Raw genomic sequence first — 16,026 nt, forward strand, 5'->3', positions numbered from 1 at the left:
TTCATGGTCTATAAATAGGACCCTTTGGGTGTCCTATTCCTCACAGTTTGATATGCAAAACGTTTCTCATCCTCTCTTCTATCCAAAATCAAAATCATTTCGTTTATTTTGATTTTCTTTCATTTCATCCTTGGAGTACATAAGCCTAAATTGGTTCGTTGTACTTGTGTTTTGGAGTGCTACAAACACAAGTGTAGCCGTTGTATCTTGGGAGTCGATTGCCGAAATCCGTAGGCACCGTTGCGGGGCAAATTCGACTTAAGGACAAAGAGTCCAACTCTTGTCTCGGCTTTGTCACCATCATTATACTTATTTCAGCGTCACTATTCACAAAATTAATCCAACAAATTTATCTAGTTCCGCACGTAACTATAACAAAGTCATGTCGTATGGTGTCAAACTTTATATGAAGCGCAACATATAGGGGACGGTTGGCTCTACACCTCTTTAACTGAACATATGATTATATGGAGCAGTAGTATTGAATTTGTCAATTAAGTCGACTTTTAAGGTTAGACAAATTTTCCGATATAAATTCTGATTAAAAAATGAAAAGGTCCCGTGTTGCCTCTACGAGACTAGAAATGACGAAACAACCTTTAACTACCATGAAAGGAAACATATTTCTATCCAAAATCCTATTAAAAAATTAGAGTATGATTTTGTATATGTTATAACTAAAATGACTTGTGATTACGTTGTTCTTGTAACTCTCTTGATCGAACTTTGAGCAAAAATTAATACTGATAGCATTGCTTATATTTCTAAGGGTGACATTAGGGGTGGGCAAAAACTAAACCAACCCACAAAAACCGATTAATCCAAATCAAACTGACCAATTTTTTTGATTTTTTCTTAAAATTCTGTTGGGTTTGATTTTTTTAAAAGAAATTGGGTTAGGTTGAGTTGGATTATGGGTAAATCCACCAAAATCGTTAAAACCTGCACAATCCAGCCCACTACTTAAAAAATTGAAAAACAAATGTAAAAATTAAGAAGTTAAAACCTCATGACCCTAGTTTACAAATTTTTATCATTTCTCTCGTGCTTCCTCCTCTCTAGTCCTCTCGTTGAAGCCCGTCGAACGTCCCAACTCTATTTGCATCTAGACTTGAAGCTAATTGTCGACCTTTATCCCTTTTGGAACTCTTAACTTTAAATTTTAAGTTGATTATTTATTTATATTTTGCAAATGTAAGTTTCAAGGATTTTTTTTTTTTTTAAGCGAGATGATAATTTGTATAATGTATGTATTTTCTTTCGTGTATGATTACAAGTTATTGTTCATGATCAAAGTGTTGTGGTTGATAAGTTTTTATTATCAAGCATATTTTTATATTTTTAATGTCCAAACTGACCAACTCAACGCGACCCACCCTAAACTTGATTGTCCTGGGCTGGGTTAGTTTGATTTTAAATTAATCTGATCATGTTGGGTTGGGATTGGATTGGATAAAAAACTGACTCAATCCAACCCATGCCTCCCAAGGTAACGTAGCAGAAATTAATACGAAAAAAATTATATTTGAAAATTCAAACTTGTTGATTTGCTAACGAATGTCAAGAAAGAAAGTAGAGAGAATTTCTCACTATCAAAAATTGATTTTCTTCCAACCCTTATTTAGAGTAAGATATAATAATAATGACGAAAATTAAAAGCCCTAATTTTCATGATCAATCTGCAACAAATATATTTCAATTTCGAATTTATTAATCAAAATAAAATCATTAAAAAAATAAAAAAAAATACACATCCTTTGATGTTTAAACGATATAATTTTATAGAAAAACGTTGTAGTCCCTTAGTTAGTTTTGATTGTCGGGCCTTTTTCACTCAAAATTATACAAATAATTTCATGTAATCTTCTTTATCATGTACCGCATTAAAGAGTAATATCAATTAGGACACAACAATATATTTTAAAAAAATTAAAAGTAAAACAACAATACTATTCAAACAAAAAGATACTTAGCCTCTGTTTGACATCCATTAAAGTGCATTTTTTCCATTTTGGAGAAAACGGATTTTAGAATAATGATTTTTTCAGAAAATATTTGATTGAAAAGTATGAAAAAATTGAGTTTACATGTAAAATATTTTATTGTGTAAATGTTATATTGAAAATATGTTTGAGCCAAAAAAAAAAAAAAGAATTTTGATTTAATAGATGTCAAACAATTGCTTGATTTTACTATAGTTGCCAGAACAGATTTTAGAAACTCTCACACTAAGGACCCGTTTGATTGCAAAGATGGAATTTGGATGAAAAAAAAAAAAGAAATTTCAAGAAATTGAATTGCTTAGAAATTATTTTCCTGGAAATTGTAAATTATTTGTTTGATTGGTATAATTTTTCACGTGAAAAATATTGAAATAAAAGTGTTTTTTGGTATTCGTTTGACTTTGTTTTACATGTAAATTGTCAATTAAAGGGATAAAATTTACTGGTATTTGGGATAAAATTTGTTTTCATTGTCAAAAAATAAAAAATAAAAAAAAATTAAAGAAAATCATCTATCTTTTGGTGTTCGTTCGGCTTTGTTTTACATGAAAATTGTCAATCAAAAGGAAATATTTTTTTACAATAATTCTTAGAATTTGTTTCCATTGCAAAAAAAAACAAAAAAAAAAAAAAAAAAAAAATTGCTACAATAACCGAGAATTCGAATTCGAATTCCTTGATTTCATGAAAAATAAGTTGGAATTGTAATTCTAGGAAAAATTTTGGACAATCAAACAATTAAAAGTTGGAAAATGAAATCCTCCATGGAAAAAGTAGAGCAATCAAACACAGCCTAAGTTGTTCACTTCTTTCATCATTTTTTAAAATGCTCTCTCAAAGTCGTGTAAGACATCTCCAATTACTTTAGACGTCTTTCGTGGAAACTTTGATGATTGCATTGGATTTACAATATCTAAAATACAAAATAGTTTAGTCCTCGAAATGCAATGACATTATTTATTATTTTTTTTTTTATGACAAAAAAATCAGCAGCTGCTACCCGTCGGACGTGCACTAGGCAACCCTCGAGTTATGCTTTTTTTTTTTTTTTAACTTCTATGTACTGTGTTTGTCCGTTTATCTTTTTGAGTTCAATGCCATTGAATATGATGCAAGAGAAGGACTTACGATACAAAGGATAGCGAAGTTGAAATAACAATATTATTAGGGATAACCTTTAACCCATGAGCTTGTGGGCCGAGCCGAGCAGAGCCCACGAGCCACTTGCTAACTCGTGATTTTTTTTTATTTTTTGGTAAATTGCACATTTTTTTTTGTAAATTTTCATATTTGGGCTTAGCTCGTGAGCTCGACGAGCCAAGCAGGCTCATGGGATTGAGCCCCCTGCTCAGCTCAGACTCGTCTTCCACGAGCCGAGTTTTAACAAGCCAAGCGACCGAGCCGATGAGCCTCTCGGCCCGTTTGACATGTTAAATATTATCTCTCTATTAAAGATGATTTATATATAATGTAACATTAAATGATAAGGTCGATAAAATGAATGTAATATATATGCATTTAATTGGTCTTATCATTTAATGACTCATTATTGTCGAGTCACATGAAGATTATCCCCAGTAAAGACAAGTAACATCATTCGTTTAAAAAATGAAGAGACTGGCCTTATAGACCTATCAACATCCCAAATTGGTCCAACTTGTCAAAGAATAATGTTGTGCGTAGCATAAAAAATGAGACAATCATCGGGATGATGTATTTGATCCAAACATACAAGTTCTTTAGTAACATCATTTCTATGTAGTTTTAAATAAGAGGCATAAGTGTTATATTTAGAATTGTGTTATAGTACCAGTGGTGCTAAATAACACTATTCCAAACCTAATGTTTGTCCTGTGTGTGTGTTTGTTTGAGTGAATTCCAGTTAGAGTGTTGATTATGAATAAGGCCTAAATTAGACCACCGGAAAATATTAGGGTCTGTTCTTTTTGCCGTTTTCAATCCATTTTCTGTTTTCGATTTTTCAAAACAACGAAAATACGTTCTCTTTCCTGTTTTCAAAAACGTTTTTTCGAGAAAAAAAAATTGTACTGAAAACACAAAACGACATTTTAGTCGTTTTCCGCACAAAACCCACAAAAATTGGAAAACACGGGAAACGCCCAGCTGGACACAAAACCAAATCTTCCTTCTCTTTCATCCAATCCCGTCTGACCCTCTCTGCCTTCTCTCTCTTCTGGACGCCGGCGATGGATGATCGAACACTACAACCAACTATGGATGCGTCGGTGCCGACCTCAGCGTGTTCACTGTTTCAAATCCATTTGTCGGCCGCGAGTGTGTTGCTTCGAATTTCTGCTATAGATTTCGATTTTCTGTGTTGTTTGTTATAATACCATGTATGGACGCATCTTGCTGAGCTTGATCAACTTGTGGGGTGTAATTAACATGGACATCAACTGGGCTGGTCAATTTGGTAGAAAACCGTGCATGAGTGACTATTTTTGGACGGGAATTGGCTTGATTTTGCTGTCATTTAGGGTTGTTTGTGTAGGATTGGTGGGAATTGATAGGAGATGGTGTTGGTGAAAAATTTTGGAGGCCATGGTGATCGGAAGTTGGGTGGCAGTGGGTCTGTGAAGTTGAAGACGGCAATTGCAATTTTAGAAGTAAACACATTTTCAATTTTCATGTTTTAAGGAATGTTTTTCAAAAATGACAAAAAGAACGTGTTTTCAACAATTTCAAAACGGACACTCAAAACACAAAACTCAAAATAAATTCAAAACTCAAGACTAAAAACTCAAACACGAAGAGAACGGCCCCTTATGAATTCCAATTGAGCAAAGGCTTAGGGTGGCCCTATTTTTCATCATAGGCACAAGTTAAAACCCTCTTCTGCCTTGTGCTCCTAATAGTAGTCGTTACGAATTTGGGCATCGTATTATAACTGTGTTAAATATTAGATAGAATTTCGACATAAGGATCATCTGATCTTTCATATCAAATGTCATTAGAGAATTCTGACGATTGTAAACAAACATTTTTGTGATGGAGGAAATTTCTTATTATTGGGCTGAGAACTGATAAAGATGTGGTTGTGGCACAAATGGTACCTACATTCTTTTTTAGCTTAGTTTGGGCTCCAATGCTACTACATAATTAACAGAAACATCACTAAGAGTCGAGAACAGTAATTTTAGCACTTATTCGACGACGAAACCTCATTTTAGTTCTAAATAAGTTATGAATTAAGCTCAAAATTTTCACCTATGCATGCTTTTGTCAACTTAGACACAAAACTAATCAGTTCAAATATTTTTAGGCCACATCATATTTCCCATTAGCTATGTTGATATTTTGTTTAATTTAGCAGTCTAACGTAGACATAGTTATTAAACTCGATGAAAGTTCATTCGTTACTTGATGACAAAATTAAACGTGGTCCAAGAGACTTTCAGTTTTTCTACTAAATTAGATGGGTGTGATCAAAAATAGATTTGCATGTTAGCAGGTCTCAAAATTTTTTGTTAATTCAACTTGAGATGGAATCCTATGTGATCAGACAAAATGCTCGGTTGGATATTCGTTCTCATACCCATTGTAGTCGTAATACAATCTCTCTCCCTTTCGAATGTCTCTGCTTGCTATCAACAGCACACGACACTCACCATTGACATTGAATCTCACACATTTTACGTTCTGCTTCTTTTTCCCATCCCTGCACCAGAAGAAATTTATCATCAGGGAAAATCCCTTTTTGACATTATTCACTTTTGAAGAAATAGTGAGTCCTGATTTATGGATTAAGCCTTTATAGTTCATAGTAAACTCGAGCAAATATAAACAGAAAACAAGCAAAGTACGCACAGATTTATAGTAGTTACCATTAATGTGAGAGCTCACCGATGCAAAATTTTACTATGAAAAACAAAGACGATGACAATGATAATTTTAGGCCTTCTATATGTACGACTCTAAAAGTCCCCTGAGCAATCATTTATATACACGGGAATGCCAAATACTAGGTTGATCCACAGTCGAGAGAATAAGCATATAGTATAACTAGGCTCCATAGTCTACACAGTCCAATTACCTGATTTGATATTAAGATTCTAAGATGTGAGATTTGCAATTTCCCTTCCCTTCCAAAAATTGAGTAAAATTCGTCGATGACTAATGATCTATCCATAACCAACTATTAGCTCCAAAATGGTTAGTCAATTGTCAGAACTTACAAGCTTAATGTAACACAGATGAGGACTTGCATGATATGAATTCGGATTAACGATCTTTCACACGACATGATTTTGTATATTTTGCCAGTGACTATAAACCCGAAAGTTTTAGATATAATAATAAGGCAGAAAACAAGTGTTATAAGAGGATTGACATACGATGTATGATTGTTGATGCCATTAATGAAGCGAGCAATATTACTGCGTTTATCTGGGCAGATGACTAGACTTTTTGAAGGATCAGCAGCAGAGAGGAGAGTCATCATGCTGTCTCCATCATCATTTTCACGATTCCTTAGGTAATCAACATCTCCAACATATTCTGTAATTATCGTTAAATCTCTTATATATTTATCTGCTTCCACAGTGAATCTGTTGAAATTGAATAAGAAATTACAACAAGTATACCAGGTAATGGTAATACAATTTCTTGTCAGGAAACAATTGAATATATTGGTACTCACCCTTCTAGGGGATCAAATACAACCATGAGCGGCGGCCATTCTCCTCGTTCCATCATATTCTTGCACAGACGCAAGGTTTCTGCATCTTCTTTTGATAAAACCTATGGATCCAGGTTTTAAGCAATGTTTTAACATGTTGTCAATTGGCAATCGCACAGTCATTGATAATCAATCAGCAAAATAAGTGAATAAAAGATAATGCTCTTTATGAGACTTGGATATGATGTTGCACTTTCAAGTGTAAAAAAAAAATTATATTTCGACATATCTTTCAAGAAATATGCTATATTCAGCTGATCTGCAACAGTTTGCTAAGGTTTTTCTTTACGGGTTAACAGGGGTCTTTTCAGCCATCCAATTACATGACAAAACACAATCAACATATATAAAAGGTTTTTGCAAATCGCTATATCCAATCTTCACTATAGTAGGATTTGTAGCATAACAACAGTCCTGATCACTAATTTTACTTGGGATAACATGCTCAAAATTTTGGAGTTTAATATACCTGCATTCCTTCTCTCTCAAGTGAAGCACAATTAGCTGACCTCGGGGCCATCCCAGGGACATAAGTGAGCTTGTTAACAAACTGTGTCTCAGTTGCTGTTAACACTGTAGCAAGTGATGCCATTTGTTCCAACCTTCTGATATAATCTTCACTGGGATTGTATGGCAACAACTTCCTACTCTTTTTTGACATCACCAAGCCAGAATTTCGCCTACGTTTCTTTTGGCTATCTAAGAAGGTGAACAAACAACAAAAGGATCTTAGGTGCTCCACCAGTCGAAAACTAGAAAAGCATGTTCGGTTCACAGTACGACATGATCGTATTGTACAGTAAAAAAGGATTTGAACTTCTTTTTCTACTTTATAACTATCCAGTACTCTAAAGTATGCCTTACCGAACAAACCATATGTCGGTTTTTTTTAACCAAATTAGGTTGGATTTTTGAGAAAATACTTTTTTCTTTATTTCACGTGATTTTTTATCTTGTTTTTTTTTTTTTTTATCTTGTTTCCATCTTTGTGGTATTTCTAGAATTTGGCATGCACCCCTATAAATACTAAACTTTTTCACAAAATTTGTATTACTGAACTATAGAATAATGTTAAGCACAGTTATTGTATTTATTTACTTCATATTAGTAAATTAAATAAAATACTTCGTTCCTTTACCAATTAATTATTTGTCTTTTATCTTGTTTGTTTGCGATCATATACGTCATATCGTGTCATATATATTACCTCGATCCATTTTATTGCCTAACAAGTGGTATCATAGCTATAAGCTGTGATTTATTTGAGGTTTTTGTTATTAATGACAGCCATAAAGTTATGAAATTCGGCTCTTAAAATGGCAATGCAAGATTCTCTTTATGGCAAGTGTAGATGTGAGTTGTACTCAAGTAGATATATTTGGATGATGCATTGTTGAGATTTAATAAAATATCCACAACTTGGACGATGGAGGATCAAAAGGCACTTTCATAGATCTATCTTCATCTCTCTAATAATATTCTTCAGTATATTTTGAAGAAGAAAACGACGGCTGCATTGTGGTTGAAGTTTGAGCAATTGTGCATGGCAAAAAATCTGACAAGCAAAATACATTGTGGAGCACAGGTTGTGTTCTCATTGCATGGCAAGAGATGGATCTTAGGAAAATTATCTGACTGTGTTTAAGGAGACCATCGCTGATTTTGAGACTTTACAGGTAAAGTATGATGAAGAAGAATTGACCTTAATCCTTTTGTGCGTTCACTACCTGCTTCGTTTACTTAGTTTAGAGACACAATCTTGTATAGTTGTGATACTCTCACCATTGAAGATACGTATGATAATTGATACCTTATTTCTAAAAGAGGAAATAGAGCATCTAATTATATTTCAGGCAAAGGTCTTGCAGTTCATGGTGATCAGAGAATGAGTAAATCGATGTCAAATTTTAGTAATTAGGTCTGTCATTATTACAAAAAGAAAGGACACATTAAAAGTATTGCAAAAAATTGCAGAATAAAGGTAATTTAACCGCAAATCATGAAAAGCAATCAAATACTTTAGACGAGACCAACAAGTGATGGAGATGTTTTGACGATTTTCAACATGGAATTCAAACCTGACGAGAAGTGGATTTTGGATACAGTTTGTGCATTCTATGTGTTGAGATTTGTCTGAAACATATGAAACAATGACGCAAGATATCGTTGTCATGAGTAATAACGAGGTTTGCCGAATAGCTAGTATTGATAGAGTCTGATTGAAACTGGTGGATGGGAACATGTAAAACAATTGATCATGTTTGAAATATTCTAAACTTGAAGAAGGATCTCATTTCGTTGAGTAGTCTTTATTCAAAAGGGCATACGTTCTCTGGAGGAAGTAGAGTCTTGAGGGTTTGAAAGGGTGTTTGTGTTGTATTGGAGGGTGAAAAAGGTCCCAATTATACAATTTGCAAGGTCGGACAGAATTTGTGAAGAAAAGTCAACACATATTTTGTATCGTAGTGGAGATTCAGTTTGGTAACGTACCATTAAATTTAGTTCGGAATCCTTATTGAAGAACACTACTTAATCGAGTTTGGAGGATAAAGGTAATTCTACTTTGCCACAACTACATGCAGCTCTATTGTATTCAACTGCTAAGGATAAATCCATTAAAGATAGGTACATGAATGCTAATTTCGTTGCATATACTTTTAGCGTTTTTAAATGTGCTGAGACTAGCCATAGACCTTCTATGGAAGCATTAGGGGTTGATTCTATTATAGAGCATGCTTCAACACTGTTTGGTAATTTCTAATTCTTTGTAAATTTTAGGGAACCTAGTTTTGCGTTCATGTATACGTGTTGGATACCATGGAAGAGGAGTATTTTAGTTTGATTCTTGTTGAAGAGTTCGAATTTTTTGTTGTAGTTGAATTTATTTTTCTTAGTGGAGAAATTTTGGAGTTTTGTTTGTTGCATCGAAATTTATGTCGAGATGGAGATTGTTGAGTTTTTTTATCCAGATTAGGTTGGATTTTTAAGAAATTTTTTTTCTTTTATTCCACGTGATTTCTTATCTTGTTTCCATATTTGTGGTATTTCTGTCGTTTGGCATGCCACCTATAAATACTAGACTTTTTCACAAGTTTTGTATTACTATAATATAGAATAATTATATATGCACAGCTAATATATTTGCTTTTTTCATATTAGTCAATTGAATAAAATACATATTCCTCTATCATATCAGTTTTTATCTTGTTGTTTGTTTGAGATCATATACCACCATAAAGTATACACAATTAGTTAACAGGAGACAAACAACCATAATAGAACACTAAGATGTCTGTTACCTGGATTGAGCTTTTCTGCCGATGATGAAGACCTCTTAATGCGGAAAAAATCAACAATTTTGGTTTGTACTAGAGGGAAGCCTGCACATCAACAATTAAGATCAACTCGGGAGTTAAAAACAAAAATTTATTCACGCTCTTATATATAAAACATTTTATAAAATAGAGACCTCATAAAACTAATTGTTAAAAGGAATGTTGCAGATGCGCAAGTTATTTCGAAATAATATGATACTAAGCAGTTCATGACGATTGCTCTAAAAAAAAGTCTAATCCGAATCCTTAAAATAAGGATAAAGCCAAATCAAATCCACTCCCATTAAGACATAGGCCTTATGTACAGTTCAATGCATCAGTAAATATTACCGATATTGCTCCTTAAGAACCTATGGCATTAACAATATTCTAGCACGGACTTAAGAACATATGGCTAAGATCAAGCATTCGAAATTCACTAACTTGGAGAATTTTCGAAAATAAATCGTAATCTCCGTTACATAAACCTTGCCTTTGACTCAATCTCGTTAAAGATAAAATATATATATAACAATTCGTAGATTTTGCGGAGTTCTTGGAAAATTATTATATGCAATCATCAAATTTAAAGAAATATTAGTAAATCACGAACCATTGACTACCCATTACTTTGATGCAGCTTAACTCAGGAATAAATAGATAAATATATGAATTAGAATACTCAGAGAAAACAAACAGAAGATAAGATATAATTCTTTCCAAAATAAAAGATAAATAAATAATTTAAAGAAAACCCATTAACTTACCGGTAGGTTTGTAATCTTTGGAACAAGAGGGGCAAAACCAGGAACCTTTGGGCACAGCGACAAGAATGGGTCTTAGGCAAAAAAGGTGAAACCCACGGTCACATTTATCGCAAAGCAGAAGCTCCGAAGCCCGGTTACCAGACCCGCAATTCTCACAGCACGCATCGCAGTAATCTTCCTCTTTCTTTGATTCGGATCTCTTTTTGGATTTGGGCTCCTCAGATATCGGCTTCGGAGCTAGGGTTCTTTTCCTTAAGGCCATCGTTGAAACCATTGTTAATGGGAAATGGGAGTCCTGAATCAGACAGTGTGCTTACTTGTGTGTAATAAATATGTATATCTATGTAGAGAGAAGGTGAAAGAACACCGCAAAATAAAATGCTTTGGCGCGTTACTTGTTTTCGCGGGAAGAGGTATTTTAGCGCCAATCCGTCACGTGAGTAACACGTGTCAACTGGCCCCCGGTCGATAGTGGACCTGTTGGCCCAGTTCATTGGGGCTCAGTCTTGGTGCGGTCCGAGCCATATGTTTATAGTGTTTAGGGCCGCCTGCCAAATCCACTTACCGGGCCGACCCTCTGGCCATTCATAAAACCGCATCATTCAATTTTCTTTTAGTTATATATTGATTTTTATTTTTATTTTTTGCTCTCTCATTCTATTGTCAAGAAATTTCCTTTTTTTAAGAATATTTTATTCAAATATTCTTATAGTTGACATATCACCATTATTATTTGTATTTATTTCTAATAAAATTGATGTAATGATTCACAGTTCTCATCACTATCAAACTTAATAAGAGAGCTTTGTATCAACCGTGAAATCAAAGACCGACTTGCCTTGTTACATTTGCAAGAAGTAACGGTATGCAGCATGACAAACATGAAGGCAGTGTATTGATATCTATGCAAAACTTACAATAAAATTCGAATAATTATTCAATTGAGATGAAGAAAATTGAAAAAGAAAAATATCCTATTTATGAAAAAAAAAATAATAATAATAATAAGAGGAGTTGTTCCTTTGCTATATAACTGGAATATTTGAGATTCATTTTCAACTATATATGTTATATTCAGAAGTTTAACGTTACATGTTCTATAGCTTTGAAATCTCTCTAGTTGGAACCTTTAGGGTCAGATATGTAATTTGATCTCATTACATATCGAAATTTAATGCCAAGAGTTTTACTTAATTTGTACATTATTTTTTCTACCTGTTGACACACAAAAGTTCAGCCCAAATCGGATAGCCTAAGGAATGAAGTCCAATTAGAGGATCCCCAAAAATCAGATAGCCCAAAGAACGGGCCAATCAGGCAATACAGGATAAAGGCCCAAATAGGAAAGCCCATAAACGCTGTAATACCATCGCCCAAGGTTACAAGTCGCCCAAGATTTAAGCGAATGGATTGCCATACAGTCACCCAAAAATGTGACCCTGTTATCGCCCAAACCTTTGAGTCGCTCAGGATCTTAGCAAATATAAGATGTTATGGTTACCCAAAGGTGCGATTAATGAAGCAGTTATTGAATAGCCCTATCACGTTCCACGATTCAAGGAATTTAATTGAAGACGGTTGAACGACAAAAAGTAATGGCAGCAGTTAGAGAAGGCAGTTCCATAACAAGTTGGCCACTACGAAGAAAGTGGGCAGTTATAGAGCGATCAAGCAGTTTTTAAGAGATTGGGTTGATCAGGAAGAGATCATCCTGGGAGTATAAAAGGAAGAAAAGACATAGAGCAAAAGACCCCGAATCAAACACTCTCAAACAGAGAATATGTAACTTTCAATTTATTAGTTTAGATTTAAATACTTCTTTTCAGTAACTCGTGTGCTTGCGCCCCTTGGAGGCATTCTGTTTTTATTTTCCAATTGTAAAGTCATCGCCAATAAAAACACCCCTTTTTGAAACTTTGTCTCAAGAGGTTTGTCCCTTACACGATCGTTTGATCCCTTTTTAATTGTTAGCGACTATCCCGCGCGAAACACTACCATTGTTGCTGCATTTATCTTCCCCAGTTTCTTCTCATTGTTAAGATATTGCCACGAGTAAATGTTACGAGTTTTTAGCCATTTCTAAATATATAGTTAGTAAAGCAGATTAGAAAATAATGAACAATATTAAATAAGAAAAATGATCGTGTTAATTAACCAAACTGCACTGAGTGACCAATAGAAAATTTTGTAATTGGTTTATTTTTATTATTTTTTTAATATTCAAGTTATCACATGAGACAACATTGGTTAGCTAAGTTATCAATTCAATCTTTGAAGTATGATTGAATTAGTATTGATACCAAGCTCAACCATATTAAATCGTAAGTTATGTTCCTTGATCTTCTTTTAGTTATTGTAGTCTTCATAATTTTCGAGTTCTTTCGTCCGTTAACTATATAATTTAAATAAGATGATTGAATTTCAACTAATCTCAACTATTTTTTAGTAAATCATGCTAATATAACATAACGGTTGACATAATTTTTGAGATAATGTCACATGACATCATATTATTGGACTGTCTAAAACACGGTCAACTTTTTCATCCAATCATATCTTGTCAATACTTATTCAGTCAAATCATCTATCAACGTTTTTTCTGTCAAAGTGAATTTACTCTTTTGAGTTTGCGTAACACTTCATACCAAAATTTAGGCGTTTACACAAGTGTGGGTAATAAAATAAAGTTAATTACAACCCACAAATTGCAAAGAAATAAGAACGTTGCTATTTGTACACTGATTTTTGATACTTTAGTTGACACTTGCATTGTTGTCTAGTGTCAATTGAAAAAAAAAAAAACTATTTGAAATTTAAAAATGTTCAATAAGATAATGTCACTTGACAAAGTGTACACAATAGTGTACATGTAGCAAGGTTCAAGAAATAATTAGTAGCTTCATTAACAAATCTTGAAAAAAAAAATCACGAAGCTATTATGCTCAAGAACAATGCTATTTACCACCACTAGTGGTGGTACAATACTTATCCATATATAATTTCACCTTTAATTCAAATTATCACTTAATAATATATAGACTTTTGTTCTATCACTATCGATGGTGCTAAATAGCATTATTCTATATTCAAACATATGGTGGTGAACATCTTCATTAAGTATTCCACTAAAAAGTTGGCAAGTGGACATAACGAACCACTTATATCACCCCCAACCCCCTGGATGCAGATAAAGAAAACAACACAAGGAACCGCCAAGCCAAACAGAAAACCCCCAGGTTGCTTTCTTGCTTGAAGACCAGTTAACCAAAAGTGGGTGATTTTCCTCTATTTCACACTCTCTCCTCACCTTTTTCTCTTTCTTTTTTTTTTTCTGCTATGGATACTGCTAAGTGGCAACAGGTAAATGAAAAAACACCCTTTTTTCAATGATATATATCATGATCACATCTTTCTAGGGTTTGGATTTTCTTCAGTAATTTAGTTTAATTTTGCTTTTGATTAACTGAAAAAGAAAAATCACGTATTGACGACAAATGTAAAAGCAACTTTTTCTAACAGATGATCAGACTCCACTACTAAAGTTTTGCTTTGAATTCAAGACTCACATGGATAGAAAAAAGTTCTCAACTTTTTCTTTCTTTAACTTTTTCAACATCAGTACTGAAAAGGGTTTCTAAAAAAGCTAATTTTAAGTTGTTTTTTATTGCTTTGTTCAAGTTTTCAAAAGTAAAGGAATTCACTTACTTTTGCTTCACTTGTTTTTTTACTGCTTTTGAATCTTCTTTCTTTTTTTCTGTGATTATTTATTGGTTTTGATCACACATAGTATTGATGGTGTTTTCTTGTCTATTTATTTAGGGAATTGAAAGAAAGCCAATTAGGCCACAAAAAGATTGTCCAAGATGCAATTCTTCTAACACAAAATTCTGTTATTACAACAATTATAGTTTGTCTCAGCCAAGACACTTTTGTAAGACTTGTAGAAGGTACTGGACTGAAGGGGGTATTTTAAGGAATATTCCGGTGGGTGGCAATTCACGAAAGACCAAGAAACCGTCGTCGTCATCATCAAAGAAGCTTCCTGCAGATCCAAGCTTATCTCAGCCTTCTGATCAAAACCACGAGGGACAGAATCTGAATTTAACTTATCCATTCACCAATAGAGTTCCTGGATTTGTTGATTTACCTTGCAGAGATGACAGTAAAACCCTAAATTCCCCAAACCCTAATTTTTCTTCCTTATCATCTTACAATCCAGTGATGGAATTTCTCACATCCAGGGAATTGATCAGTTCTAATCTTATGTCCATGCCAGTTTCGGGTTCGGGTTCTAACACACTGTATCCATCATCTGGATTTCCTCTGCATGGACTCAGATTGCCAAGCCTTAATCTTTCCTCAGATGGGCTTGAAGATGGTTATGGAAATCTGGGAGGTAGTTCTCAAAATACAAACCCTAAATTCCCTTTCCCTATTGAGGATTCGATGTCCGAATTCTAGCAGGATAGAGGGCAAGGAGAATCCATCAACGGTCCATACTGGAACAAAATGCTGGGTGGAGGATCATGGTGAATAATCTGCAGATCTTAACCAATTTCAGTTTCTTGTTATTATTGATTTCTTTTATTTAGCCTGATTTGTCCAACCATATCAGATCATGTTTGGTAAGTTGAATTGGACATGGTTGGACAGTAGTCTTGTCCTATCCAAGGTACGAAACATGCTATCCATGTATATATATTCCAGAAGCTTTCTTTTTGGTAGATTGTTTAAAACACTAATGATAAAATGTTGTCTAAACCTAGCTAGAGGATGATGCTTGTTGAACTTTTGCTTTAGTTCAAGTTTGATTTATGTGGTAAAATTTGATCTTACTTTTGAGTGCAGAATCCAGAGTTTTGCTTAATTTATACATTATTTCTCTGTCATTGTTACTGGATTCATGTCACCCAGTTTCTTTTCATTGTTAAGATCTTGCCACAAGTAAATATTAAAAGTTTTTAGCTAAGAGTGTTTAAAATCACTAATTATATGTTTAAAAGCATGGACTAGACAAACTGGACAATATTAAGTGACTGTTTGAACTCCATTTTTTTGTCAAAATGCATTTTGGAATAATATTTTGTTGGAGAATACGTGATTGAAAATGACGGTACGAAATAAGAAAAAATTACCCCAACTGCAGTGAAAGATCAACAGAAAGATTTGTAATTTGTTTCATTTAAATTTTTTTAATACGTTTTACTAGACGTGATTAATGGTAAACACCTAACATGTTTATT

General features: G+C 33.7%; 3 protein-coding genes across 3 annotated transcripts in view; 1 reads left to right on the forward strand and 2 right to left on the reverse strand.

Moving 5' to 3' along the window:
• Positions 1 to 5,345: 5,345 nt before the first annotated feature.
• LOC111405651 (histone-lysine N-methyltransferase ATXR6-like) lies at positions 5,346 to 11,155 on the reverse strand. The gene is made up of 6 exons (XM_023034629.1): positions 10,784 to 11,155; positions 10,002 to 10,082; positions 7,172 to 7,401; positions 6,664 to 6,764; positions 6,359 to 6,571; positions 5,346 to 5,682 (listed from the first exon to the last, which is right to left on the reverse strand). Exons 1-6 carry the CDS (start codon positions 11,055 to 11,057, stop codon positions 5,523 to 5,525), a joined length of 1,059 nt encoding a protein of 352 aa, XP_022890397.1. The 5' UTR covers positions 11,058 to 11,155; the 3' UTR covers positions 5,346 to 5,522.
• A 2,909-nt stretch (positions 11,156 to 14,064) lies between these two features.
• On the forward strand, positions 14,065 to 15,661 carry LOC111405652 (dof zinc finger protein DOF2.5-like). The gene is made up of 2 exons (XM_023034630.1): positions 14,065 to 14,143; positions 14,603 to 15,661. The coding sequence occupies exons 1-2, from the start codon at positions 14,120 to 14,122 to the stop codon at positions 15,242 to 15,244; spliced, it is 666 nt and encodes a 221-aa protein (XP_022890398.1). The 5' UTR covers positions 14,065 to 14,119; the 3' UTR covers positions 15,245 to 15,661.
• The window catches only part of LOC111406600 (probable 6-phosphogluconolactonase 4, chloroplastic), a 3,175-nt gene continuing 2,807 nt past the window's right edge, over positions 15,659 to 16,026 (reverse strand). The window contains exons 4-5 of the mRNA XM_023035991.1: positions 15,919 to 15,923; positions 15,659 to 15,717 (exon numbers count right to left, since the gene is read on the reverse strand). Coding sequence (XP_022891759.1) covers positions 15,659 to 15,717; positions 15,919 to 15,923 — 64 coding nt within the window. The remainder of the gene's footprint in view (positions 15,718 to 15,918; positions 15,924 to 16,026) is intronic.

This window comes from Olea europaea, chromosome 12 (assembly GCF_002742605.1).
Source record: "Olea europaea var. sylvestris chromosome 12, O_europaea_v1, whole genome shotgun sequence".
Lineage (NCBI taxonomy): Eukaryota > Viridiplantae > Streptophyta > Magnoliopsida > Lamiales > Oleaceae > Olea > Olea europaea.

What these genes read in the sequence shown, in the direction of transcription:
- LOC111405651 (XM_023034629.1), bottom strand. Translation starts at nt 11,057, where the DNA reads ATGGTTTCAACGATGGCCTTAAGGAAAAGAACCCTAGCTCCGAAGCCG. An exon ending in CAAAGATTACAAACCTACCG is followed by an intron (nt 10,083 to 10,783) that starts GTAAGTTAATGG and finishes GTTGATGTGCAG; the next exon opens with GCTTCCCTCTAGTACAAACC. An exon ending in TTGAGAGAGAAGGAATGCAG is followed by an intron (nt 6,765 to 7,171) that starts GTATATTAAACT and finishes CTGGATCCATAG; the next exon opens with GTTTTATCAAAAGAAGATGC.
- LOC111405652 (XM_023034630.1), top strand. Translation starts at nt 14,120, where the DNA reads ATGGATACTGCTAAGTGGCAACAG. An exon ending in ATACTGCTAAGTGGCAACAG is followed by an intron (nt 14,144 to 14,602) that starts GTAAATGAAAAA and finishes CTATTTATTTAG; the next exon opens with GGAATTGAAAGAAAGCCAAT.